Source organism: Mustela putorius, unplaced genomic scaffold (genome assembly GCF_011764305.1).
Source record: "Mustela putorius furo isolate JIRA1106 unplaced genomic scaffold, ASM1176430v1.1 tig00003845_pilon_pilon_pilon, whole genome shotgun sequence".
Taxonomy (NCBI): domain Eukaryota; kingdom Metazoa; phylum Chordata; class Mammalia; order Carnivora; family Mustelidae; genus Mustela; species Mustela putorius.
Window position 1 is genome coordinate 1,593,381 of NW_025421998.1, and position 27,505 is coordinate 1,620,885.

Genomic DNA, 27,505 nt, shown 5'->3' on the forward strand with positions numbered 1-27,505 from the left:
TCACCACCCAGAAACTATGCATTGTAGAGTTGATTTGATATTTTAACAGTTTTCTTCTTCAAAAGAAGAAAATTGAGTTAGATGTTTCCTTGGGATGCATTTATTTATATTAAATTCAGAGAGAAAGATGAATGTTCCTGAAATGACAAAGTAGGACTTCTTTTCAAGGAATAATTTTCTCCATAGCATTTAATTTTTAAAAATTTTGAACCTATAGAAAAGTTATAAGAATAAAAACTTTAATGAATTATTCTTCTTCTTAGGTGCATTTTATCTGGTGTTTGAATATATGGACCATGATCTGATGGGACTACTGGAATCAGGCTTGGTTCATTTTAATGAAAATCACATAAAGTCATTCATGAGACAGCTCATGGAAGGTCTGGATTATTGTCACAAGAAGAACTTTTTGCATAGAGATATTAAATGTTCAAATATTCTTCTAAATAATAGGTATGATGTGAGTTTGATATATGTGTTTAAAATGAGTGTTGTATAATATATGCCTTGATTCTGTTAAAAAGACCTAAATTTATTTTATTGCTCAAACTTTTTCAATATAATCAGTATTATTGCTTGAGGTCTAACTGGACTTGTGTTAAATATACTTTAATTAATTTCCAATGGTAGTTTTTAATGTACATAAAATAATACTTAATTGAATTTCTCATTTGATATTCTTCCAAATAATGTGAATGGATATTCTAGTAATTAATAATGTGATTTCAGCTTTAGGTTAAGAATAGATCTAAGAATTTTTTATTTAGAAATTGTTTTTACACCAGTATCACAGTTTTAAAAAGAGCTTTTCTGACGTGTGTATACACACACATATGCATAAGTTGATTTTTTTTTCCCCCCAAAAAGAAAGTGCAAGTGGAGGGTGGGGGACAGAGGGAGTGAGAGAGAATCTTAAGCAGTCTCCACACCCAGTATAGAGCCGGACAGGGGGCTCGATTTCATGACCCTGAGATCATGACCTGAGCCAAAATCAAGAGTTGGACACTTAATCGACTGAGCCACCCAGATGCCCCTGCATAAATGGATATTTAAAGTGTATGTTAAAAACATTTTACTGACAACATAACCTGAGCTCTGGTAATTCTGTTATAGTTGGTGTTACTTGTTAGTTTAAGTGAGGCATGCCTAGTTCGACTTTAGTGTGCGAAAGGGTTTTATGTCCCTAGTCCCTCTAAGAACTAGCAACTAAACATAGATTTAAAATAATGTGATTTAGTCTTATGCATTATTGATTTGAATTGAACAGGTAATACATCTAATTACTAAGTAGCAGAAATTATCTCCGTTTATTTTCATTGTCATATACTTTTCTAAATAGGAACTAGGTAGTACTAAAATACTGTTAATACTAGTACAATAAAAATAGCGGTGGTGGTGGTGGTTCTAGATAGAATAATAATAACTGAAGTCTCCAAAGGAGAAGTACTACTTTTTTACTTTGTTTATCTTTTTGCCTTTTCTTTTAGGACTTAGGGTACTGCTGTGTGATCAAAGTTAAAGTTTACATATTTTTAATTAGTTTTAGGAACAGAATATGAATGTGTATAATTAGACATCAATGAATGGATACAAATGTGTATTATTTCAGAGAACACTAATGCTTTTTGTTCATTTTGTCTTCTACCAGAGGGCAAATAAAACTTGCAGATTTTGGACTTGCTCGATTGTATAGCTCAGAAGAAAGGTAAGAGTACTTTCAAGTGACTATTAAAGATAATAGAGACCAGTTTTAAGAATACCTTATTAATACTTTATTTTTTTAAGAAAAAGGAAATTTACTTTTCATTGTTAAATATGTGAAATAATATAATTTTGTACCATATTGGATTGATTATTTTAATTGCAAATTTTATGCATTTATCTCAATTTTAAAATAATTGGTTTTTGGCATTTAGAGGTAAATATAATTTCTTTTTAAAAAACTCATACTTAAATTTCTAATGTAGACTCAGATATTAAGATGTTTATGATTTTTGTGTTTGGTGAAAAATCTTAATATATACCTTTTTTAATATTGTGTGTTTAAACGTACACACTTTTAGTTATTATTTTGGACTTTTTAAAACTATACTTTTATCTACAGTTATATTTGTTTTAATCTCATTAGAGCCTTTTATTTAAACAAACTATTGTGAAGAATTTCCATTGCATAACTTTTCTTTGTGGAGCTTCTGTGGCTGCAGTTAGGATGTATATTCCTTTGGCTCCTTTGGACATGGTGGTGGTGAAATATGACTTGTCTTATTAGAACTAATATGGGGTTACTTGGCTGGCTTGGTCCATAGAGCATACGACTCTTGATCTTGGAGTTGTAAGTTCGAGCCCCACATTGGGTATAGAGGCTAGTTAAAAATAAAATTTTTAAAAAACAAAAGAACTGATACGGAATTTCAAAATAAAATACTTCTGTGATATAATGGATTTTATGTAAATATATTGCAGACTTAATTCAGTTTAATATATCTCTAGTGTGACCCATTTCTTTCCTGTCAAACAGTACTGTTTCTTAATTTTCACTTACATATTCTAAAGTACTTTGTTTGTCAATTCTGTAATTTCTTCAGTGTAACCATACTTTAATGTAATGATGCATCAGTTAATTGGAATTCTTAGAAGTAGGTGTTTACTTTCACTGAATGTTGGCCAGTTTCTGGTTAGTTGGTAAAACATTCATGTTTGAATTTTTTACAGTGAAAATTTGTTTATTTTTTAATCTTGCCATGTCATCATGTCATTCTGAAAATTATTTTCATTATTTAGTGTGGAGAGGTTTTTAAATGGTGTGTTTAAGATCCATTAGAGTTCATTAAACCCTTCAGAAAACTGTGGTGTAGACAGTTGTTTTGGACAGGGTTCCAGTCCCCTATACTTCCTTTAGTCAGAGTTTTCCACTTTTATTTGTTTTACTTGCTACGCTTTTTTAAAGAAACCATTGTGGGTTGGGTTTTGTTTGTTTGTTTGTTTGTTTGTTTTTAAAGTTTAACACTGTTTAGGTGGCTTTGTGATGATCATTGGGGAGGGTATGTGCTATAGTGAGCGCTGTGAATTGTGTGAGACTGAGGAATCACAGACCTGTACCCTGAAACTGTTAATTTTTAAAAAACTGTTTTAAAGCACAAAAGCGTAACCCTCATTTGTATTTGAGAAAACTGAGACCTAGAAAGGGTTGGGTGGCTTTAAAGATCAGAAAATATTTGTTGACAGAATCAAGAGTATATAATTTCAAGTTTCCAGCTATCAGGTTGTTTCTTGTTTTGTTTTCCATCTTATATAATAATACTTCTTGGTAGAAATTGAAGGAAAAAACAGACTGGCCAAATATACACTTAATTGAAAACTTCTCTTGATGTGTATTTGTATATTTTAATAACCAAATTTCAATGACTGTTCTTTGGGGTGGGGGGAATTTTGCTTAATTAAGGATTCTATTTACATAGCTGGTTAATTGAGATTTCACTATAGTTTAGATCATCCTTAATACAGGTATATGTATTTGTCATTCTTGAATGTAAATCCCTTCATGTTTTCACGTTAGGTTTCAGTGGAGATGGAGAAGAGCTAAATTACTGTTTTCATCTTATAGATTCCTGTTTTGCTGATATTTATTCACATATTAGATACATTCCAGGATAACTGACTGTAAAGTCAAATTTTACGTATTAGACTCCCATTTTTCCCTGTTTACTTTACCTTTTTTTAAAATGGAATGTTGGGTTTCCGTGGAGTTCCAAGGGTATGATATGTTCATTGAGCCATGATCCCCATTGCTCTACTGAATTGATACAGGAATTTTGAGATTACTAAAGAAGAAAATTTAAAATTTGCGTCTTCAGGTAACATATACTAAACTTTCCTGCTTACCCAAATTCGTAAGTTCCTAAAAGACAGGGCTTGGTGTATTATTTTGTTTTGTAAGCAAATATCCTGTCTTTTAGGGGCTTATGTTTTCCCTTAAAACTTTTCTTTTTCATTTTTGATTTGAATAATTCTTTAAAATTAGAGAAGTAGGCTTAATTTTAAAGGAATGACTTTAAAAATACATGTTTTGTTCTAGTAAATCTTAATAACATACCAATTTTTACCATACTGCCTTTAGCAGATTTAATATTGTCCCAACTTTTCTAGATATTTCTTTTTTTTTTTTAAGATTTTATTTATTTATTTGACAGACAGAGATCACAAGTAGGCAGAGAGACAGGTAGAGAGAGACTGAAAAGCAGGCTCCCTGCTGAGCAGAGAGCCTGATGTGGGACTCGATCCTAGGACCCCAGGATCATGACCTGAGCCAAAGGCAGAGGCTTTAACCCACTGCGTCACCCAGGCGCCGCTCTAGATATTTCTTGAAATAAACATGACAAATGACTTTTCATTCATATTTCTTTGTCATTATAAGCCGGAAGAAGGGTAAGCCTTTATCGTGATAACACCCATCCAAATGTTAAGTCACTTTGAATTATTTTCTTGTAATTAGCTATTACAGATAGAGTTAACTGAAGTGTTCAAGAAATTATTGCAGTGTTTTTTGTTTGTTCCCAAGCAGAACACATTTCAGCTAACTACTGTAATAGCTTAACTACATTCTCACTTACTTGGTTTCAGATATTTTTTTGAACTTGAGAACTGGAATGGAGTGTGATAGTCCATACTTAGGAATTGAGGATCGGGTGTGATGCGACCCATGTGGATCTCCTCTGTCATGTGTGCTAAGTGGAAGAAAAGAGAACCACTGGGATAAAATCAGGGGGGAAATTATTTCTTTAAACTTTAATAATCATTTTCTTATTTTGTATATCAGTATTTATACACTGGAAAATACTGGCCTTGGAAAATACAGAACTGGAGACCAGAGGTTTTTGCCCATTTCTTTATACCTGTTCATTTTTTTTCAGTAGCTATTTTAAAATCAACTTGTCCTGAAACTTTTAGCCACAGTAATATATAACCCATTTCTGAGTTTTTATTTTACCACGTCGTTGCTCCAGTGCTTTTCCAAATTACAGGATATTTTTCTCTTTATGTGACCATTCCATATGAGTAAATACATGCTTTCCACATAAACTGAAGATAATTTCATTTTCTAGAGATTAAATTAGAACTTAGCACATTTTTTAATGAAAGGAACATAACACCCTTAGGGCTCAATCAGGGAGACTTTGGCTCTAGTCCTGTCATTGCCCTTTATTTAAGCAGTTGTGGAATCTTTGGCAAGTTACTTAATCTCTATCTTATCATTCTCAACTATAAGATGAAGGATTGAAAATCTCTAAAATCTTTATTTAAAGTGTATTAGAAAACATCTCTTACAGTTCTACAAGTTACTGAGATCAAAATAAGTTTCTTGAACATTTTTAAGGCAATATCACCACCTAGTGGCTTTTCATAAAATTGCCATTAAAAGCAAAACTAAACTTTTCCTATACATAGGAAGGCTATTTATAGGTATCAGTGGAAGAGGGAGAAAGTATTACCTCTTTCAGCTTATCCAAGGACTAGATGAAATTTATATCCAGGACTTATTATTTGTATTCTTGTCTTTACACTCAAGCTAGAATTCTAGTCGATTTAAAGACAGGGACCATATTTTAAATGTTTGGTTTTTACCCTAAAGTTTAAAACATATTCACAGTAATTTCTTGATCAGTTCTGATCCAAGAGAAGGTCATTCTGATCTGGAGGACCCTCCTGATATCAGTTAGTGCGGGGAGCCTTGGGGACTGTAGATAATTCAAAGGATCTTCTGGGCCAGTTATTAGAACCATAGTAATAAGATCATTAATAACATTAATAATAGTAAATAATGTCACTAATGTGACTAAACAAGCTTTAGGAATAGAAATCTCATTTAGATTGCTGACCTAATCATAAGATCAAGATTAAATTGTACTTCCTTTGGCCTTAATGGAGTAGCTTACATTTTTTAGTATATAAAATGGGAAAGGCAATTTAATTCTCTAGGGTATGGTGTGCCCCCTCTTCATGTAGGGGAAATTTGATCCATTCCCTTAATGTTGAAGATTTACGAATCCCAACTTCAAGACTTCATCTTTCTTTTGATCTCTAAAGCTATGTGTGTACGGACAGCTCCACCCAGGTGATATAGGTACTGTAAGTTAAACATCTTGTTACAAAGCCGGTCTTCACATTCCCCAGAAAAAAGTCTGCTCCTTTTCCTTTATTTCCTGTTTTAGTTGAAGATACCCAGTCACTTATAGATATGTCCCTGTAGACCACTGTAAATAGCATTATATTGGTTTTTGTGCTTCTGGTCTTTTTCCCTAACATTATTTTCTTAGGTCATTCTTACTACTGTCCCCTGCCTGCTACTCCCCACCTCAACCCCCGCCCCGCCAAGCAACCCTTGAATTATTTGTAGTTCCCTAAACAAGTTAAATGCCTCTCTGAATCTGCATAAGTTCTTAACTTTTATATGGAGTTAGACTCTGCATTATCTCAATCTGACAGATTTGTTTTTTTGCTTCAGTTTAGTCACTACCACTCCTGAAAAATTTACCCTGATTCTTGTAGTCAGCGTTGGGCACGTCTTCATGTGGCCAGAATACATTTTTCATTAATTTACATAGTACTTAAAGTGTATTATTATAATTTCTATCACTACCAAACTCTTAATTAGGCTTTAAGCAGCTCCAACCGTGTTGGTGGTTGACTCTTTCGGCCAGCCATCTCTTGGTTCTTAGTACAGTACCGAGCTCAGAGTTTCATAAATATTTGTTGTTTATAAAAAAGGAACAAACTTAACTAGCATTTGTGCATGGTAGTTTAATATATATAGTCCTCTTTCACAAGAATTATTTTAAGCAAAAGCAGCAGTTTTTCTGAAACAGGTGGTGTAGATATCATTCTTATGTACATTTTAAATATAATGAAACTGAAATTTACAAAATTTCAGTATATTTTCAAGATCACCTAATTAGTGGTAGAGCTAAGAATTAAACTCAAATCTTTTTACAGAAAGCCTTTTTATTTTCATTATACTGGAGTGCTGCTTCGGTAAGACTCTGGATCTAACTTTGATCTCCTAGAAGTATGTTCTTTTTAAATTTCCCACTTCTAGGGACGCCTGGGTGGCTCAGTTGGTTAAGCAGCTGTCTTCAGCTCAGGTCATGATCCCAGCGTCCTGGGATCGAGTCCCACATCGGGCTCCTTGCTCGGCAGGGAGCCTGCATCTCCCTCTGACTCTGCCTGCCACTCTGTCTGCCTGTGCTTGCTCTCCCTCTCTCTCTCTCTGTCAAATAAATACATAAAATCTTAAAAAAAAAAAAAATTCCCACTTCTAAAAGTATCTTCTACGTGCTGAATTCTAGGGGCATCTAGAGTCTGCTTTGGAGGTACCATTAGGCTGATGGCAGGTTTTTCAGTTGTCAAAACAAACAGTTACTGAATTTCATTGTCTCTATTTTCTTGGCCTTCAAATAATATATTTTATTTTTGCCCATTGAAGAATACTCATTTAGTTTTCCAGCAAGTTGTATGATATTTCCATTTCTGAATCTCCTGTAAAGCTCCTTAAATACCAAATGAGAAAGATGTAATTGAGAAGTATTTTGATAGCACCAGATATTTTAAATAACCTGAGATTTCACATGGAAGTTTTATTATATACAAGCCTGATGACTTACATTTTAAAACCTTGTTGACCGTATTAAGGTAGAAGTTTTGAAATAACAAAACAAAGGGAGTATTCTTCTTGTTGTTTCTAGAGTGTTGGGGTTTTTTCCCCCTAGCAGAAAAGAGAGTGTCTGCTTTCTTCTCAAAAACCATGAAGATATTCAATAGAAATTGAAATTCAGAGTATTTACTGTTGAGACCATTATTTCTGGATCCTTACAAAGTTTAGTTTTTACTAAGAATAATAGCTTATTGGAATTACTGTTTTGTTTTTTTAAATTTAATGTCAGAGGGATTGCATGTGTTGTCTGTTTTGCCAGGTTATGGAATTTATTACTTGGGAGTTTAACTTAATTATGGGAGTAAATGGGGTGGTTTATTTTCCATTTTTTGGCCTTTTTTTTTTTTTAATTATTTGATGGAGAGAGATCACAAGTAGGCAGAGAGGCAGGGTGGGGTGGAGTGGAAAGCAGGTTCCCCACTGAGCAGAGAGCCCGATATGGAACTCGATCCCAGGACCCTGAGATCATGGCTTGAGCCAAAGGCAGAGGTCTAACCCACTGAGCCATCCAGGCGCCTAGGTTTTCTTTCTTTTAAAAGACTTACTTTAGAGTGCGCAAGCAAGGGGAAGGGGAGAGGGAGAGAGAGAATCTCAAGCAGACTCCCCAGTGATTGGGGAGCCTGATGCGGGGCTCAGTCCCAGAACCCTGAGATCATAACCTGAGTCAAAACCAAGAGTCAGACCCTCAACCAACTGAGCCACCCAGGAACTTAGGTTGTCTTCTTTAAAGTGTATTTATTCTGTACCATCTAAGTACCATCTTTGTTTTTTATTCCTGTTTCTTTTTTCATAGTTATAAATTCACTTTTTATGGAAATACTGGGTAGAGATATCAAGAATGTAATTTTTAAAAAAAAATTCATGAAAGAAAAATAAAGCATCATATATGAGGTGTCACATCAGTTGCATTTTTGTGATCTAAGTAAGACCATCTTTAGGATGTTGATAATATATAGCTAAACTTAGTAACCAAATTTGACACATTTGGGGGGATTTTGGTTTTTCACTTATTTGTCTAATTTTGGATGTTCTGTTTTCATATTACAACAGTACTTTAGTTTTCTTGAGATTTAAACTTAGTGGTTTTTTATTTTTCAAAGATTTTGTTTCTTTATTTGACCCAGAAAGAGAGAGACAGAAAGAAAGGGAATACAGGAAGGAGGAGTAAGAAAAGGAGAATCAGGCTTCCCACTGGGCAGAGAGCCCAATGTGCGATTCTATCCCAGGATTCTGGGATCATGACCTGAGCTGAAGGCAGACGCTTAATGACTGAGCCACCCAGGTGCCCCCAACAACCTAGTTTCAGAACATAGTTTCGGTTATTTTTATTTTCATCATTATGTTTGTAAAAACAGTTTCATGATCATAACATAGAATATTTTCTTTAATACTTGTTTGTTAATCATTTAAATAAGTGAATTAGGTGATTTGAAATTGGCTTTATTTGCTAACTCCATCTACCTTGGAATTTGCTTTTATGATTAATGTCTTTTTCTGTCTGTGTACTTTCTCAGTGTTTGCTTCCTTCTCATTTAACACCAAGGTGGAAAGTGAGGCAGGACACCTGTTTTGCAAAATTCTTGAATAAATGGTGTGTTTTTTTTCTTGAGTAATAAAACCATTTTCATTATCTTTTGTCAATGTTAACTTCTAAAAGTTTATTTTAAACTAGTTTATTAAAAAGCTTATTTAAAATGTTTATTTAAGGGGCGCCTAGTGGCTTAGTGGGTTTAAGCCTCTGCCTTCGGCTCAGGTTGTGATCCCAGGGTCCTGTGACTGAGCCCCCATCAGGCTCTCTGCTCAGCGGGGAGCCTGCTTCCCCACCCTGCTGCTGCCTGCTTCTCTGCCTACTTGTGATCTCTCTCTGTCAAACAAATAAATAAAGTCTTTAAAAAAAAAAGTTTATTTAAAAAATGCCTATCTCAGACATTTAAAACATAATTATAGCACCACTGTCTTCTTGAAAGTTTTCCTACCAGCTCTGCTCTCTCCCTGGCTTTTTCTCCTAGCTGTAGAAAATAAACATTTGCTCAACCTTCTAAGGGAACTAACTGATGGTTCATTGTGGTTGGAGCAAGAACCAAGTAATAGATATTTTTATGGGCCTTGTGTATATATTCTCTAGGAGGTAGGAGGCAGCAGTGTGTATTAAAGGTATAAGATACTGACACTTTATGCTATCACTTTGACTTTATTTTGAAAAGGGGATTGACCTTGTAAGTATGGAAACAAGGGCAGTCAGTTAGAAAGCTGTTTCAGTAAACCTAGGCAGGATGATTATGGTTAGAATTAGGGAATGGGCATAGGTGTTAGAAAGATCAATTATATCATAAGATATAAAATGGTTGAATACGTATTGTTAAACACATCCCAGCTTGTGCCCCTGCTGTAAGATTTTGCTTAAGCTACTGGCTACACAGTTTGTTAGGGTAAGTTAAGCTTTTGCAACAAACAAAACCTCAGAATTCAGTGGCATAAAGATAGGAAATTTATATGTAGTTCTCACTTAAGGATCAGGAGTGGTTGTTGCTTACCTCAGTAGACAATTAAGAGTATTTAACCATCTCATTATCATTAGATCAGGGGGTGTCGACTACATACAGTCATTCGGGGATCTAAGTTGGAAGATCTGCCATCTTCATATGCCTTCCAAGGTATACCACCTCTTGTCAGCCAGAAACTAGAAAAAAGGAGGTAGGGGCATTATGAGCCAGACCTAGAAACGGCACTTAACACTTACATTCATGTTCCACTGGTGAGGACTTGGACATGTGATCACACCAGCTACAGTGAGGATGGGAATGTAGTGTAGGTGGGCAGCTACCATTTAAGAAAAGAACAGATTTTGGAGGACAGGTAGTAGTCTCTGCTGGAAGTGATGATGGTGTTTCCTGGGACAGGAAACAGGCAGCAAGTGGGTAGCATCCTTTTGGATGTGTTTAGATACGGGTACTTACAGGACTGATAAATTTACATGAGTAGTAATAGAAAAGTGATTGTAAGATGATTTCAGTTGGGAAAAAATTACTTTGGTTTCTCTGTACCAGTGTTATAATACAGAAATTTCAGAGTTACTTTTCATGGAAAATATCAAAAGATAAGGGGAAAAATGTGTTATATAACATTTATGGCATAGGTCAGTTGATTAAAAATATCAATAAGTGCTTATTACTTTGTGCCTAACACCAACCAAGGTAATGCCTACAGGTTAAGTATTATAACTGCAGCTATGACAGACTTGGTCTCTGATCGCATTTACATGGTGGTGAAAGAAGGTAGACAACAAGTCTATGGAATAAAGAATTTAAAATACTTAAATGCTACAAAGCAAATAAAATAGTGACAGTAAGAACACTCTGGGCATATGGGTAACTTTTAGGTAAGGTAGTTAGTGCAGACCTTTGACAAAGTAAAATTGAGCTAGGACCAACCTGAGTGATGAGAATGGGATAACTTAATGAAGGCATAGGCCACGGACATTGCAAGTAGAAGGAGCTCAGCAGCTGCAAAGCTTGGGACTAGACTGGGAACGTTTCAGAGCTAAACATTTGCCCAGTGTAAAAATAGGAAATGAGACACTTGGGAATATGGTCTTACCCACTGAGGTAAAGTTTAAATGTTATGTAGTTACAGTAATATGAGCTGGTTCTATGCTTTAAAAAAAAAAAGCCTTAAAAAAAAATGGAGAAGGCAGGCTAGGGATAGGTACGGCAGAAAAACTAGTACCAGTGCAAAGATAATGGTGGCTCAGACCAAAAGATAATCTTGGCTTACACTTTCTGAAATTTTGGAAAATTGTTGGATTTAGGATCTATTTGGATGTAGAAATAATGGAAGTTGTTGATACATCAGATGTGAGATTTGAAGGAAAGAGAATAAAAGATGACAGAAGATTTTTGACTTCTGAAGCATAGGTGTTAAAATCAGACCCCAGATTTCTTCTGTAGGTTTGGTAGGTGTTTCTGCAGTGGATTCTGAGGGAAGACATGGCATTTGTGCAGATGATAAATTTTGTTAGCTGAAGGCTCTCCCATGTTTTTCTTAAAAATATTATGGTCTAAAAGAAGTATAGACTATTACATGTGTTGAAAAAAATGAAGCATTTAGAGCAATTTAGGTATTTCCTTTAATATAATTCTCTTTTTATTTCTTGTAAGGGTCTTTAAAATTAGCAGCTCTGGCTTGTGTATTTTAATTATCCAGAACCTCCCAAGTACCTCAAGGGCCTAACTAAGATCTTGCTCTGAGCAGTTGCTTTATGCCTTTTATCTGTTTAGACCAAAGGGCAGGCTCAGCCATCTGCCAGCCTGGGGACACACCCTTAATGGTGGTACTTTTATTTGTTGGGGGTGAAGGTAAGGAAGACCATAACTATTTCTCATCTCTCCTGATCCACCCATCTTTTGAATTCCTGGGATTATCTAAGGGCAGAGTATTGAGATGTGTCTTTGATCTCGATTGATACGTCATTGGATGTAAAGAAAAATACATTGAAAATTCAGTGATGGTACTTTGCTTTATTAAAAGTATTTATCAGCCTGAATATTTTATTCATTTTACAAATGAAAGCATTTCCACAGTTTTGAGATATTTGTGTTTTAAAATTGAACTTCTGGTGTGCCTGGGCAGGCTCAGTTGGTTAACTGTCTGCCTTTGGCTCAGGTCACGATCCTAGGAGTCCTGGGATGGAACCCCACAGTGTGTTCCTGGCTCGGGGCAGGGCCGGGGATGGGGGATGTAGAGCCTGCTTCTCCCTCCCCCTCTCCCTCCCGCTTCCTCTGCTTGTGTGTGCCTGCTCTCTCTCTCTGTCAAATAAATAAATCTTTAAACGAATAAATAAAATTGAACTTTCTGTGTCATATTTTACAGTTGAATGTGTTTTCTGACTTTACATAGTTCTTGTGGCAAAAACTAAGAATTTAGAAAAACTTGAAAAAGCCATTAATTGGTATACATGAAATACTTTTACCATATACTTAGAAGTATATTTCATCTAGTTTTGTGTTTAATCATTTCTTTAAAGATTTTATTTTTTTATTTGACAGAGATAGAGAGCAGGCAGAGCGAGAAGGGAGAAGCAGGCTCCCCACTAAGCAGGGAGCCTGATGTGGAGCTCGATCCCAGGACACTGGGATCATGACCTGAGCTGAAAGCAGTCGCTTAACTGACTGAGCTACCAGGTGCCCCTATCATTTTCGATTATGCACTAAATATTTTCACTTCTAAATTTGATAGAAGAGTTAAAAAAAACTAGTCTTAATTTTAGCTGCTAAAGACAACTATGTTCTAAATGCTGCCTAGAACTTAATACATAGTATATAAAATAATATTTCAAATATTCTTTTCAATAAAATTTAATAACTTTAATTTGTGTGATTTCTCTATATAATTTAACATATTTTTACTTTTAAAAATATATTTAAAAACACTAAAACAAAAAGATAAAGTATTCACTGTTTACAGAAGGATCTATATTAATTTAAACATTTTCTTGGGCGCCTGGGTGGCTCAGTGGGTTAAGCCTCTGCCTTCGGCTCAGGTCATGATCTCAGGGTCCTGGGATCGAGTCCCGCATGGGCTCTCTGCTCAGCAGGGAGCCTGCTTCTCTCTGTCTCTCTCTCTCTCTGCCTGCCTCTCTGTCTACTTGTGATCTCTCTGTCAAATAAATAAATAAATAAATAAATCTTTAAAAAAAAAAAGTTTTTTTTTCTTGAGACCATAGGTATTCAGTTACACTTGAGTTAACAAGACCATAGGTTTCATATGCTTACAGATCCTTGAAATGTTTTTTGAAAACTGGTCATTATAATTTTCACAAACTTTGTTCTCCCACCCAGCTAATGCATGTATGTCAACTAAACTTAAAAGGCCACATATAGGGGCGCCTGGGTGGCTCAGTGGTTAAGCTCTGCCTTCGGCTCAGGTCATGATCTCAGGGTCCTGGGATCTAGCCCCCCATTGGGCTCTCTGCTCAGCAGGGAACCTGCTTCCTCCTTTCTCTCTCTCTCTCTCCCTCCCTCCCTCTCTCTCTCTGCCTACTTGTGATCTATCTCCTTGTCAAATAAATAAATAAAATCCTAAAAAAAAAAAAGGCCACATATATATATTTTTAAAGATTTTATTTATTCATTTGAGACTGATAGAGCGTGAGCAGAGGGAGAAGCAGATCCCAGAACCCCAGAGATCATGACCTGAGCCAAAGGCAGACACTTAACCATCTGAGCCATCCAGGCATCCCTAAAGGCCATATACATGAAAGTATCTGACCCATGCCCCATGTTGTTCTGGGCTTTGTCTGTGGGGGTCATACCAAAAAATGGCACCTGGGTTTTTTGTCTTCTGGGAAAGATAGAAAACCTAAAAATAGAATATAGTCTTAAATATTATTTAAAAAATAAGAACATGAAATTAAATCTGTTGATAATAGAGATTAGAATTTACAGAGATTGGTCTTTCACTATGTCTTGAAGGAGGTGTAGGATTAAAGGAGAAAAATAGGGAGGGGATTTCAAATTTGAAAGGAGTTAAGGCATAAACAGGTGAACTTTTTTTGATCAAGGTGTAATTGACATACAGCACGTATTAGTGGGGAACCTGGGTGGATCAGTTGGTTGAGCGTCTGACCTTTGATGGTCATAATCTCAGAGTCATCAGACTGAGCCCTACGTTGGGCTTCATACTCAGCTCAGAGCCTGTGCTGCTCTGGGGCTCTGCTTCTGCCACCTGCCTGTCTCTCAAATAAATAAATAATAATAAATCTTTAGGGTTGCCTGGGTGGCTTAGTCGGTTAAGCATTGCCTTCCGCTGGGTCACAATCCCAGGGTCCCCGGATCAAGCCCCGCATCAGGATCCCTGCTCAGCGGAGAGCCTGCTTCTCCCTCTCCCTCTGCCTGCCACTCTCCCTGCCTGTGATCTCTCTCTGTCAGATAAATAAAATCTTTTTTAAAAAATTAAAATAATAAATCTTTAAAGATTTTATTTATTTGTAAAAGATTTTATGTATTTATTTGAAGGAGAGACAGATAGCAAGAGAGCGAACATGAGCAGGGAGGAGAGCGAGAAGTAGGCGATGTGGTGAGATGTGGTGCTGGATCTCAGGACTCCAGTATCATGACCTGAGCCAAAGGCAGATGCTTAACTGACTGAGCCACCCCAGGAACCCCTATAATAAAGATTTTTAAGTAAAATCTTTAAAAAAACCCACATTAATCTTAGAATGTAATGATTTGGCAGTTGTGTACACTGTGAATTGACCACAATAAGTCTAGTCATCATTTGTCACTATAAAAAGTTACAAAAGAAAAATTTCTCTTTTATTCTTGTGACAAGAACTTTAAAGATCCACTCTCCTGGCAACCTTTAAATATGTACTATAGTACCATTGACTGTAATCACCAGTCTCATATCACATCCCTATGACCTGTTCATTTCACAGTGAAAAGTCTGTGCCTCCTGAACCCCCTTCATCCACTTTGCTCTCCCTCCTCCTGGCAACCACCTTTCTGTTCTTTATATCCATGAGTTTTTTATTATTTGCTTGATTTTTAGATTTCATATATAAATGAGATCATATGGTATTTGTCTTTTTCCATCCACTTATGTCACTTAGTATAATACCTTCATGGGCCATGCATGTTGTCATAAATACCAAGATTTCATTGTCTTTTATGGCTGAATAGTATTCCATTATATATGTGTAATCTCCCTGTCTGGGTTTTGTGTTTCACAGATTCAGATTACTGCGATTAACCCCAGTCCAGAAGCAGATGATCCTTCTGATGTATCATCAGAAGGTCACTAGTAGCCAAATGCTCCATCACAGTGCCTACACATCATTCACCTCACTTCATCTCCTCACATAAGCATTTTATTATCTTACATCATCACAAGAAGGATGAGTACAGTACAATAAGATAATTTGAGGGAGAGAGAGACCATATTCACAAGTTTCATTACTGTATGTATTATAAATGTTCTGTTATTGTTGCTAATCTCTTATTGTATCTAATTGATAAATTAAGGTTTATTATAGTTATGTATGGATTAGCAAAAAACATAGTATATATAGGGTTCAGTACTATATAGTGGTTTTAGGCATCCATGGGGGGTTTTAGATGGTATTCCTTATGGGTAAGGGGGACTTACTGTGTGTACCACATCTTTTTTATCAATTCATCCACCTAGAGACACTTAGGTTATCCCATATCTTGACTATTGTAAGTAATGCTGCAGTGAACATGGAAGTACAGATTAGTATTTCCATTAGTGTTTCCATTTTTTTTTTTTTAAAGATTTTATTTATTTATTTGACAGAGAGAGATCACAAGTAGACAGAGAGGCAGGCAGAGAGAGGGAGAGAGAGAGAGGCAAGCAGGCTCCCTGCTGAGCAGAGAGCCCGATGCGGGACTCGATCCCAGGACGCTGAGATCATGACCTGAGCTGAAGGCAGCGGCTTAACCCACTGAGCCACCCAGGCGCCCCTCCATTTTTTTTTTAATAAATACACAGAAGTAGGATTGCTGGGTCATATGGGATTTCCATTTTTAATTTTTGAAGAAACCTCCATACTGTAACACTCCATAGTAACTCTACCAGTTTTTACATTCCCACCAACAGTGCACAAGGGTTCCTTCTTTACATGCTTGGTAATCCTTATTATTTCGTGTCCTTTTGATAACAGCCATTCTTACAGGTGTAAAGTGATCTCATTGTGGTTTTCATTTCCCTCATGAATAGTGAAGTTGAGCATCTTATATGCCTTTTGGCCATGTGTGTGTCATCTTTGGAAAAATGTTTCTTTGGATCCTATGCCCATAATTTAATCAGATTTTGGGAGGTTGTTTTGCTGTTTGATTGTATGAATTCTTTATATATTTTGGATATTAACCCCTTAGGAGATACATGATTTGCAGATATCCTTCCATTCAGTAGGTTGTCTTTTCTCCTGTTGATGGTTTCCTTTGCTGTGCAAGAGCTTTTTAGTTTGATGTAGTCCCAACTTATTTTTGTCTTTGTTGCCTTTGCTTTTGGAGTCAGATCCAAACAAACAAACACCTGATGTCAGGGAGCTTGTTGCCTGTGTTTTCTTTTATAAGTTTTATAGTTTCAGGTGTTAACATTCCAGTCTTTAATCTATTTCAATTTAAATTTTGTGTATGACATAAGATAGTAGTCCAGTTTTATTCTTTTGCATGTGGCTATTCAGTTTTCCCAGTACCATTGATATTTAAGAGATTGTCCTTTCCCCAGTATGTATATATATATATATATATATATATTTTTTTTTTAAGATTTTATTTATTTAGTTGTCAGAGAAAGAGAGCACAAGTAGTGGGAGCAGCAGGTCAGGGGAGAAGCAGGCTCTTTGCCAAGCAAGACGTGCAGTGCAGGACTCAATCCCAGGAGCCTAGGATCCTGACGTGAACTGAAGGCAGACGCTTAGCCCACTGAGCCACCCAGGCATCCCTCCCCAGTGTATATTCTTGCCTCCTTTATCATAAATTACTTGACCGGCTATTCATGGGTGTATATCTGGGCTTTCTATTCAGTTCCATTGATCTATGCATCAGTTTTTATTCCAATACTGTATAAAGTTTTGATTACTATAGCTTTGTAAATTTGTTTGAAATTAGGGAGCGTGGTGCCTCCATGGCTATTTGGAGTGTTTTGGGGTTCTGTATAAATTTGGGGGTAGTTTGCATTATTTTTGTGAAAAAAATGCCTTTGGTCAAAAACCAGTAATATATTATAGAGTGGCTAACCGAACAGAATAAAAAAAAATGCCATTGGGATTTTGATAGGAATTTCATTGAATCAATAGATTGCACTGGGTCGTGTAGACATTTTAATGATACTAATTTTTCCAATCCACGAGCATGGAACATCTTTCCATTTATTTATGACTTTGGTTTCTTTCATCAGTGTCTTTATGGTTTTCAGTGTATAGGTCTTTAATCTTCTTGGTTAAACTTCTAGGCATTTTTTTTTTTTGGATGCAGTTATAAATGGGATTGCCTTCTTATTTTCTCTTTCTCACACTTTATTGTTAGTGTATAGTTGATTTCATATCCTGAAATTTTACAGAATTTATTACCTTTAACAGTATTTTGGTGAAGTCTTTAGGATTTTTTATATATAAAATCATATCATCCACAAATAGTGACAGTTTTACTACTTCTTTTTTCAGTTTTAGTGCCTTTTTATTTCTTTTTATTAACTAATTGCTGTGGCTAGGATTTTTCAATACTATGACAAATAGAGTGGATCGAGTGGGCATCATTGTCAGGGATTTTTGTATTTGTATTCATCAGGGATACTGGCCTGTAATTTTGTTTTTTTGTGATGTCTTTGGTTTTGTTATGAGGGTAATGCTGTCCTTATAAAATGAGTTAGGAAGTGTTCTCTCCTCATCAATTTTTGGAAGAGTTTGGGAAGGATAGGTATTAAATCTTCTTTAAATGTTTGGTAGAATTCATCAGTGAAGCTGTCTTTCTGGTCCTGGACCTGTTTGTTGGGAGATTTTGAATTACTCATTCATTCTCCTTACTAGTAATCAGTCAGTTCGGATTTTATTTTTCTTCATGATTCAGTCTTGGAAGATTATATATTTCTAGGAATTTTTATTTGAGCCTTTTCTCTTTTTTTCTTGAGTCTAGTTAAAAGTTTGTTGCCTTTGTTTGTTTTTTTTTGTTTTTGTTCTTTTTTCAGAGAACCAGCTCATGGTGTCATTGATCTTTTCTGTTGTCTTACTAGTTTCTATTTCATTTATTTCTGCTCTTTGTTATTTCCTTCTTTCTAATACCTTTGGGTTTTGCTTGTTCTTCTTCTAGTTCCGTTAGGTGTAAAGTTAGATTGTTTATTTGAGATTTTGTTTTTTTGAGGTAGGCCTCTATCGCTTTGAACTTCCGTGTTAGAACTGCTTTTGCTGCATCCCATAGATTTTGGTAAGTTGCATTTTCCATTTTCATTTGTTTTGAGGTTTTTACTTATTTCTCCTTTGATTTCCTTATTGACCCATTGGTTGTTTAGTAACATATTGTTTAATCTCTATGTATTTGTGATTTATTTCCCAGTTTTTTTCCATTCACTTCTACTTTCATACCATTGTGATTGAAAAAGATGCTCAATGTGATTTCAGCTTCTCAAGTATATTGAGACTTGTTTTGTGGCCTAACGTAATTTATCTTGGAGAATGTCCATATGCACTTGAGAAGAATGCACATTCCGCTGCTTTTGGATGGAGTGTTCTGTATATATCTTTATAAAACCATATGATCTAATTGGTTGCTTAAAGCTGATGTTGCCTTATTGATGTTTTTTGTCCACATGATCTGTCCATTGGTGGAAGTGGGGTATTAAGTCCCCTGTATTATTGTGTAAATCCCCCCATTAGGTCTGTTAATATTCACATTATCTAGATGCTCCTATCTTGAGCGCTTAAGCATTTAGAAATGTTAAATCTGGGCGCCTGGACGGCTCAGTTGGTTGAGCGACTGTATTCAGCTCAGGTCATGATCCTGGAGTCCTGAGATTGAGTCCTCCATCAGACTCCCGGCTGAGCAGAGGGTCTGCTTTTCCCTCTGACCTTCCTCCTCTCATGCTCGCTTGCTCTCTCATGCTCTCTCTCTATCAAATAAATAAGTAAAATTTTTTTTAAAAAAAAAGAAAGAAAAGAAGTGTTATATCCTTTTGTTGGATTGACCCCTTTATCATCATAAAGGTCTTCTTTGTTTCACTTGCTCTCTCTTTTTTTAAGATTTTATTTATTTTACTTGAGATAGAGCACATGAGCATGGGGGTGCGGGGGAGAAGCAGACTTCCCACTGAGCAAGGCGTGCAATGTAGGGCTCAATCCCAGGACCCTAGAATCCTGACCTGAGCCATAGCCAGATACTTAACCAATGAGCCACCCAGGCATCCCTCTTCCCACTAATAAGGGTCTCTTATTACACTCTTGGTTTTAAAATCTATTTTGTCTGACATAAGTAAAGTCACCCCTGCTTTCTTTCGGTTTCCATTTGTATGAAACGTCTTTTTCTATCTCTTTAAGGCTGTGTGCATTCTTAGATCTGAAGCAAGTCTCTTGTAGGTTGCAGATAGAAGGATCTTGTTTTTTTGTTTGTTCGTCTTATTTATTAAGCCACTCTGTGTCTTTTGGTTGGAGAATTTAATCCATTTCTATTAAAGTAATTATTAATAGATCTGTACTTATTACCATTTTGTTCATTGTTTTCTGGCTGGGTTTTAGTTCCTTTCTTGCCTTCTTGCTCTCTTCCTTTGTGGTTTGGTGATTTTCTTTAGTGTTATGCTTAGATTCTTTTCTTATTATCTTTGTGCATCTCTTATAGATGTTTGCTTTGTGGTTATCATGAGCTCACACATAACAGCCTATATATAACAATCTATTTTAAGTTGATGGCATTTTAAGGTTTTTTTGTTTTTGTTTTTAAAGATATCCTTGTTTTAGTGAGAGCATGCATTGGAACAGAGGGAGGGACCGAGGGAGAGAGAATCTCAAGCAGACTCTGCTTAGTGTGGAGCCTGGTGCAGGACTCCATTGACCTGAGCTGAAACCAAGAGTTGGACCCTCAACCAGGCATCCTGATAGCAGCTTACGTTTGAATGCATTCTAGAACTCTACATTTTTACTTACCCTGGCATTTTATGTTTTTGATGTCACATTTTATATCTTTTTCCTTTGTATATCCCTTAACTGATTATTGTAATTACAGTTTGTTTTACTAATTATGTCTTTTAACCTTTATAGTAGCTTTATGTGATTTAAACCACTGCCATTAGTCTATCTTTACCAGTGAGATTTATACTTAAATGTTTTCTTGTTATTAATTAGTAAAGAAAGTTTCTTTTCAGCTTAAAGAATTCCCTTTAACATTTCTTGAAAAGCCAGGTTAGATGATGAAATTATTTAGCTTTTACTTGTCTGGAAAACTTTCTCTCTCCTTTAATTCTAAATGATAACCTTGCCGGGTAGAGTATTTTTGTTTGGGATTTTTTTTTCTCTCAGCACTTTGAATATAATGTGCACTTTCTTCTGGCTTGCAAAGTTTCTGCGGAAAAATCTGCTGAGAGTCTTATGCAGACCTGGGGAGGGGAGGTCCTTTGTATGTAAAAGTTGTTTTCCTCTTGCTCCTTTTTAGATTATCTCTTTCTTTTACTTTTGACATTTTATTTATACTATGTCTTGGTGTAGATCTTTTGGAATTCATTTTTATAGGCTCTTTTGGGCTTCCTGGATCTGGATATCTGTTTTTCCACGTTAGGGAAGTTTGCAGCCACTGTTTCTTCAAATAAGTTTTCTTCTGAGGTTTTACCTTTTTCTTTCATTTGGACATATTTTTTCTGTTTCCTCTTTTTGCTTGATTGTGGTTATTTCTATGTTTAGGGAAAACAGCTGTCTCTTCTAGTCTTGAAGGAGTGGCCTTGTATAGGAGATGATCTTTATCTTTCAGCCTTGCTCTAGCTCTTCTGTTTCTCAAACCTTTGTGTTTGTCTAAGCAGTCTGATTTATATTTGATAGGAACCAACTATTGAGGATGTTCCAAGACCAGTCAGTGTTGCAAAGGCAGGGCTTTCAATCAGCACCTAGATTCAGGCTGATTGGAAGCCAGACCCTCAGGCAGTAGCTTTTAATGTATGCAAATATATATAGTCATATGGAACCACAATTGTAAATCCTCTGGCCTGCAGACCAGGTTATTCTGGAGATATCCCTTGGACTACAGTTGGAAAAGTCAGAGCATAAGATGAAGTAAAAAGCTCCTTTCTGAGAGGTACCAGTAATGAGGTCAGTAGAGAATGCAAGGATGGTGTCCTCTGCCCTATTGTCCCTGAGAACACCTCTGTAGACTTCAGATGTGCGGCAAACCTGAAGTCTGCCCCTTAGGCTGAAGCTCCAGGACATCTAAGTAGGCCTGCCCAGAAAGACTAGGGGTGTGTTTCAGTCTGTATAATGCCCTGGGCATGGTAGCCTGCCAAGAACGGTTTGATTATTACTTTCCCATGGGACCCAGAAATGCAGGTTCCCTGGCCACCAGAGCCAGGTGATCAGGGAGCATCTCCGTTGTGGAGTGTATGTGACCAACAGCTTTAGTGCAGCTGGGGGAGAATACAGGACTGGGGTGCACCTGCCAGCTTTAGTGGGGCCATAGGAGAGTGCAGGGTCGGAGTGTACCACCAGTGCTATCAGAGTAGAGGGAAGGTGCAACAGTGGTGTCTGGCAGCACCTTTGTCCCTGGACAGAGCCCCAACAGGCCCCTGCCCCTCTTGTGGCTGGCTTAAGATCAGCCAATGAATCTTCCTCACAACAGTCTAGTGGCTTTTCAAACAGCTGCATTGTGTTCATCCCTGGCATGAGTGACTCTGCAGGCAAGCCTTTTAGAGAAGTATCTCAGTGACTCTGCAGGCAAGCCTTTTGGAGAAGTATCTCAGTTCCATTCCCTACAGCCTATTTGGTCCACCAGATAAGCCCTACTGGCAAATAAAGAGGTAGCAGTATGTGTCTATCCTCTCTTTTAGAAGGTGACAAAAGAAATTATCTTGATAAAGTATCATATCTATTACCAGTGGTACTTTGCAGAATAGATCTCAACGACTACAGTCTACATTTACGTACTTTGTATTTGCATACTGAAGTGGAGTTGCAGTCAGTGAAATATTGTCAAAAATAAGCCCAAGTGAAAATTTTTGTTAGTTGATTCCAATTTGTACTATATCTTGCCACACATTAGTAATTTGCCAGATTTGGTCAAAATCAATCAACTTCCTTTAAGTCAGTTAATCCCCTTTAAAGTTATGGAAAGGAAAAAACAGAACTGAACAGTTGGGACCATTTTTTGACCAGATGACAGTTAAAATCAGCCAACTACTTGGAAATTTTCAGTTAATCATGTTGCTCTCAAATGTATTTTTTGATCACATATGTCAGATGTAATAGCATGGCTGAATTTAGTAGGCAGATGAAATTGGTTTTAGTTAGGATTGTAGGATTGCTTTAATGAGCCAAAATAATATTTCTTAAGAGAATCTCTCTTATTAACAGATATTAACTCAAAAGAGTGCTTTCTGTGTTTTTTAGTCGGCCGTATACTAACAAGGTCATCACTTTATGGTACCGTCCACCTGAACTGCTGTTGGGAGAAGAAAGATACACACCTGCTATTGATGTATGGAGCTGTGGGTAAGATAGGCTTACTGACTGGTTTAATTTACTTGAAATTTTTGGTAGTAAAGTAAAATCATATCATTTTATAATGATGCATATTTTTTTTCCTCTAGCTGTATCCTTGGTGAACTCTTCACAAAAAAACCTATATTTCAAGCAAATCAAGAACTTGCACAACTAGAGTTAATAAGGTAAGCTCCTGATTGTAATATTTGTTGAGGGGTGTGTAATACTTCATAGGAAGTTTAAAATCTTTCAAGTTTGTGCCTTTAGGAGAACAGCATGGTTTTCTTGAAAGCTAATGATTGCTGCATGGAGGAGAAACTAGAATGTGGGTACTTCTTGATACTTGATCTAGTAAAATTAAAGATCTCAAAGTCCCTAAATCTTTTTGCAATTAAATGAAAGGGTGGGGGGCCCAAAAAATAAGACCAGGAAGAAAGAGTAAATAAATATGAGGAAGGAGAGAATAAATGGTAGATAAATTTTTTTTTTAGTATGGCAGGATGGAAGAATTAGTGTTTTGGGGATACTGTAAAGACAAACTGTTTTATATACACATATGCATACATGTTTATATGTGAGTGTTTATACATGGAAACATCTGTATGTACCTACAGGCGTCAGTCTTCATTATTTGGAGTCTGTTGTAGTGCCTAAGTCATAAGGGCATACATAATCACTTTTCTCTTCATGTAATGTTTTAAAGTAATTCTTTTCTTTTTAAAAAAAGAGTTTTGGCTTTCATATATAATAATGTCAATTTGCAACTTCTAAGTTTTGTGTGTGTCTCAAAATATGGATGAGAACTTTTAGGAAAGATATTGGTATGAGGCACAGATACCAATATACTATGAACCTTCCCTTCAACAGACTTATTGGATTAATTGATGCTCTCCAGTCCCTCTGTAAGTAACAGTAGCATGATACATGACACGCTAAATGTTTGCAGCTGGTAGACTACTACTCTCTAGTAAGACTATGTATTTATCCTACCCGTTGAAGTATAATGACTAAGAGATGGTTGTTTCCAATTTTGTATACCAACTTTTTATTATTATATGTGTGTCCTTTAAATATATACAGATGCAGTGCTTGCAAAGACTTAACAAAGTTGCTATCAAATTAACTGGGTGGGAGGCAAGTTACTTTAAGTTAGAAAGGTAAGTCATAAAAATTTAGAAGAATTTAGTACTCAAATTGCTTTAAATCCTTAAGAATAATGTGGTTTGTTCAAGAAAGCTAATGCTGAGTCCCATTCAACAAATCCTCTGTTCAAAGAGAGGCCTTGCTCTGTGTCAGAAAATTGGAAAATGTATATTTTAAATTTCTCAGTTATAATAAAATATTTAAATTCTGTATCTGTGTTTCTTTATTTTATTTTATTTTTTCATGATTCCCTCTTACCCATTTTTTCACTTAATAAGGCAGTGGTCCTGATTCTTTGGATACTAGGGATTCTATTAATGATCCTAACTTTTATTTGTACATGATGCAAGCATTTTTCTAAGAATTTCTCTTGAATTAGCCTCAGTTAAGCTTCATACAGCCTTCCATTTACTTTTTATAATTAAGAAAATGGAACCTTAGAAAGTGAAGAATTTGTCTAGGGTCATATAACTGGCAAGCAGCAAAATCGAGATTTGAATTTAGACAGTTCTACCTTAGTAGCGAAATTTTAATGAATTCTCTACACCATGTGGGAAATAAGACTTCCTGAAGCTTTTAGGTTAGTATGACACATACATCAGTAATTGACAAAAACATCCTGAAAATTTTCTATAGAATATTAATCCAAAAATTCTGAAGGAAAGATTAGCCAGTCATATCTAGCTTTTCATTAAAAATCAACTTGCTGAGTCAAGTAGGAGTCATTCAAAGAATACACGAATGTTGCAGTTTTAGGACATCCATTATTATAATTCACCACTTTTAGAAATAAGGTAATATGTTTTTCTTAGTAGGTGTTGAATAAGCATTTGCTGGAATACAAACTAAGTGTAAAAGTATATTTCTTTAACATGGTGAAAATATGTATTAGCCAGAATAATATTTAGTGGTGAAATACTAGAAGATGTAAGACAAGAATGATAAAAAGCGTCTTCTAGTATCATTATTTTCGGAGTGTTTTAGAAGTACTAACTAGTTAACTGGTAAGTGACCCAGTAAGAGGTATAAAGAGTGGCAGGATGAAGGCAGTATTGTCATAATTTGTATATGAAAGCATTGTATACAGGCTGCCTGCAAGGAAATTACCTGAAACACCTTAAGTAAAAGAGTCTAATAAAATGACAAGTGTTGAGAAAATATGTGCTTGTGTATATTGTGTGTAAACTTATGAACACAGTATCCTAATATGACATACGAATACATACATACTAAAAGCAGTAGCTTCTTAAAAATATGTACCAGCAATAAGCAGTTAGAAATGTACATGAGGAAGAAGATGCCTTTAACAAAAGCACCACCATATATAGTCCAGGGATATTGAAAACTATGTCTCACTGAAAATTGTAAAGTAGATTTAAAGTACCTATTGGGAATGGCATATCTCATTTTTGGTTGGAAGCCTTAACTTTTTAAATATGACAGTTCAACCTGTATTAATCATTATAGGCCTAATGCAGATTTCAAATGATAGTTTCCCTCCAGATAAACATTAAAATAACCAGAAAAAGTCTTAAAAAGAAGGAAAATTTGGCATATTGTATGTTAAAATTATGGCAACTAAAACCATTTTACTACGAGATACATAGATGAAGTGGTGGCAAGACAGGGAAAGTCCTGAAGTAAAGCAAGTTTATATGGACCTCCGAATATGAGACAGAAGTCATTTCAAGTCAGGGGGATTAACAGAACACGTATCCATTGGTTTCTGGTTGTGTGCCAGGGCACTGAGAATACAATACAATGAAGAGTGGGGGTTGTATCCTCAGTGCCTCGTAACTAGCACACAGCTTCTTCTGGTTTCTAATTGGGAGAGACAAGACAAATGAATAAAATACATCAGGTGCTTATAAGGGTAAGGAGATAGAAAATTATAGGAGGCAGTGTTACAGAGAGAGTCCGGGAGTTTCTCCCAGAGGTATCATTTGAGTGAAGTGAGGGAACAACAAAGTAATAACGATCCTGAGGCATGAGTGTATTTGGATTATTTTATGAACATGTTAAGTCGGTTAGTGAACTATATAGAAAAAAGAAAGCTCAATCCATCCACTTGGTGATATACTATATAGATATGAAAAAGGAAATGGTAGACCTGGGGATGCTGACACAGGAAAGCAACATCGTTTCATGATGAGCCGCGCGATAGAAGGCTGTGTTTGGTTTGCAGAAGAGTCTGGAGTTGTTATGTGAGCATGGATTTGTGAGAGGGCTGCGAAGAGGACTATTTTACATTCCAATTTATATATTTCAGCATGTTTTTGTTGGTAAAATACCAAGTATTAATAATAATATAAAAGTGCTGCAATTTTGATTCTGTGGCATTAAGTAGTTTTAAAACATGAAGGAAAAGTTAAGTTTCTGACAAAAGAAACAGTTTTCTCCCTGTTAGGAAGGAGGCAGCAGCGTATTAATTGAAAGGGTGGGCTTTGGAATCTTACAGACCTGGGTTCTAATGCCAGCTCAGCTGCTTCCTGCCCTTGGGACTTAGGGTAAGTTCCATAGTGCTCTCAGTTTGTTTATTCACAAGTAAAACAGTACTAATCGTATTCTTAGGGTTACAGGAGTCCAATAAATGTAAGTTTCCTGCATATTTCTTCCCCTCACTTTACCTGCAGTAATGCTGGGATATATCCCCAATCTAAAGCCCCAGGAATGATGAGTTCTAGTCTGCATGGTACAGAAATATGTATGAACTAATGAAAGGTGGGAATACTAATCAGAATCTATCTTAAAATGTTTCACACAGCAGTGATCAAGTTATTTGTACTTAGCTCCTTCCAAACACTATTTTAGGCAAAGTACAGAAGTTTTGTGATAGAAATAGAGGGGGTTTAAAAGTGATGGCAGGGGCACCTGGGTGGCTCAGTTGTTAAGCGTCTGCCTACGGCTCCGATCATGATCACAGAGCGGGAAACCTGACTCTCCCTCTTCCACTCCCCTTGCTTGTCTTCCCGCTCTCGCTGTATCTTTCTCTGTCGAATGAATGAATGAATGAATGAATGAATAAGTAAATAAATAAAATCTTTTTTTAAAAAGAGTGATGGCAAAAAGCGCCTGGGTGGCTCAGTCAGTTAAGTGTCTGCCTTAAGCTCAGGTCATGGTCCCAGGGTCCTGGGCTTGAGCCCCACATCCCGGCTCCTTGCTCAGCAGAGAGCCTGCTTCTCCCCTGCTTGCCATTCCCTCTGCTTGTGCTTGCTATCTGTCTTTCTCTCCCTTGCTCTCTCTCTGTCAAATAAACAAATAAATAAAATCTTAGAAAAAAAAAGTGATAGCAAAAGAAAATGAAAAACAGGTGATGACAAGATGGGATGAATAAAGGCAAAAAATGTTTTTAACATAAGGGTCACACTTATAACCCTAAGCCTTTTAGCAGCCAGAAAGAACCTTTATATCACACAGTATACATTGCTTATGAAATTTTTAAAAAATTACAATCATGGAAAAAATTA

The 27,505-nt window shown here is 36.1% G+C and overlaps 1 protein-coding gene and 1 long non-coding RNA gene across 3 annotated transcripts in view; one reads left to right on the forward strand and one right to left on the reverse strand.

Annotated features, from left to right (window-relative positions):
* The window catches only part of CDK13 (cyclin dependent kinase 13), a 119,804-nt gene that overhangs the window by 75,360 nt on the left and 16,939 nt on the right, over window positions 1-27,505 (forward strand). For both annotated transcript variants that reach the window (XM_013059285.2, XM_013059288.2), the window contains exons 6-9: window positions 264-453; window positions 1,649-1,705; window positions 22,803-22,904; window positions 23,003-23,080. In XM_013059285.2, coding sequence (XP_012914739.2) covers window positions 264-453; window positions 1,649-1,705; window positions 22,803-22,904; window positions 23,003-23,080 — 427 coding nt within the window. The remainder of the gene's footprint in view (window positions 1-263; window positions 454-1,648; window positions 1,706-22,802; window positions 22,905-23,002; window positions 23,081-27,505) is intronic.
* The window catches only part of LOC123394844, a 30,060-nt gene continuing 12,158 nt past the window's right edge, over window positions 9,604-27,505 (reverse strand). Inside the window, exon 3 of the long non-coding RNA XR_006609559.1 lies at window positions 9,604-10,388. This is a non-coding gene — a long non-coding RNA (uncharacterized LOC123394844). The remainder of the gene's footprint in view (window positions 10,389-27,505) is intronic.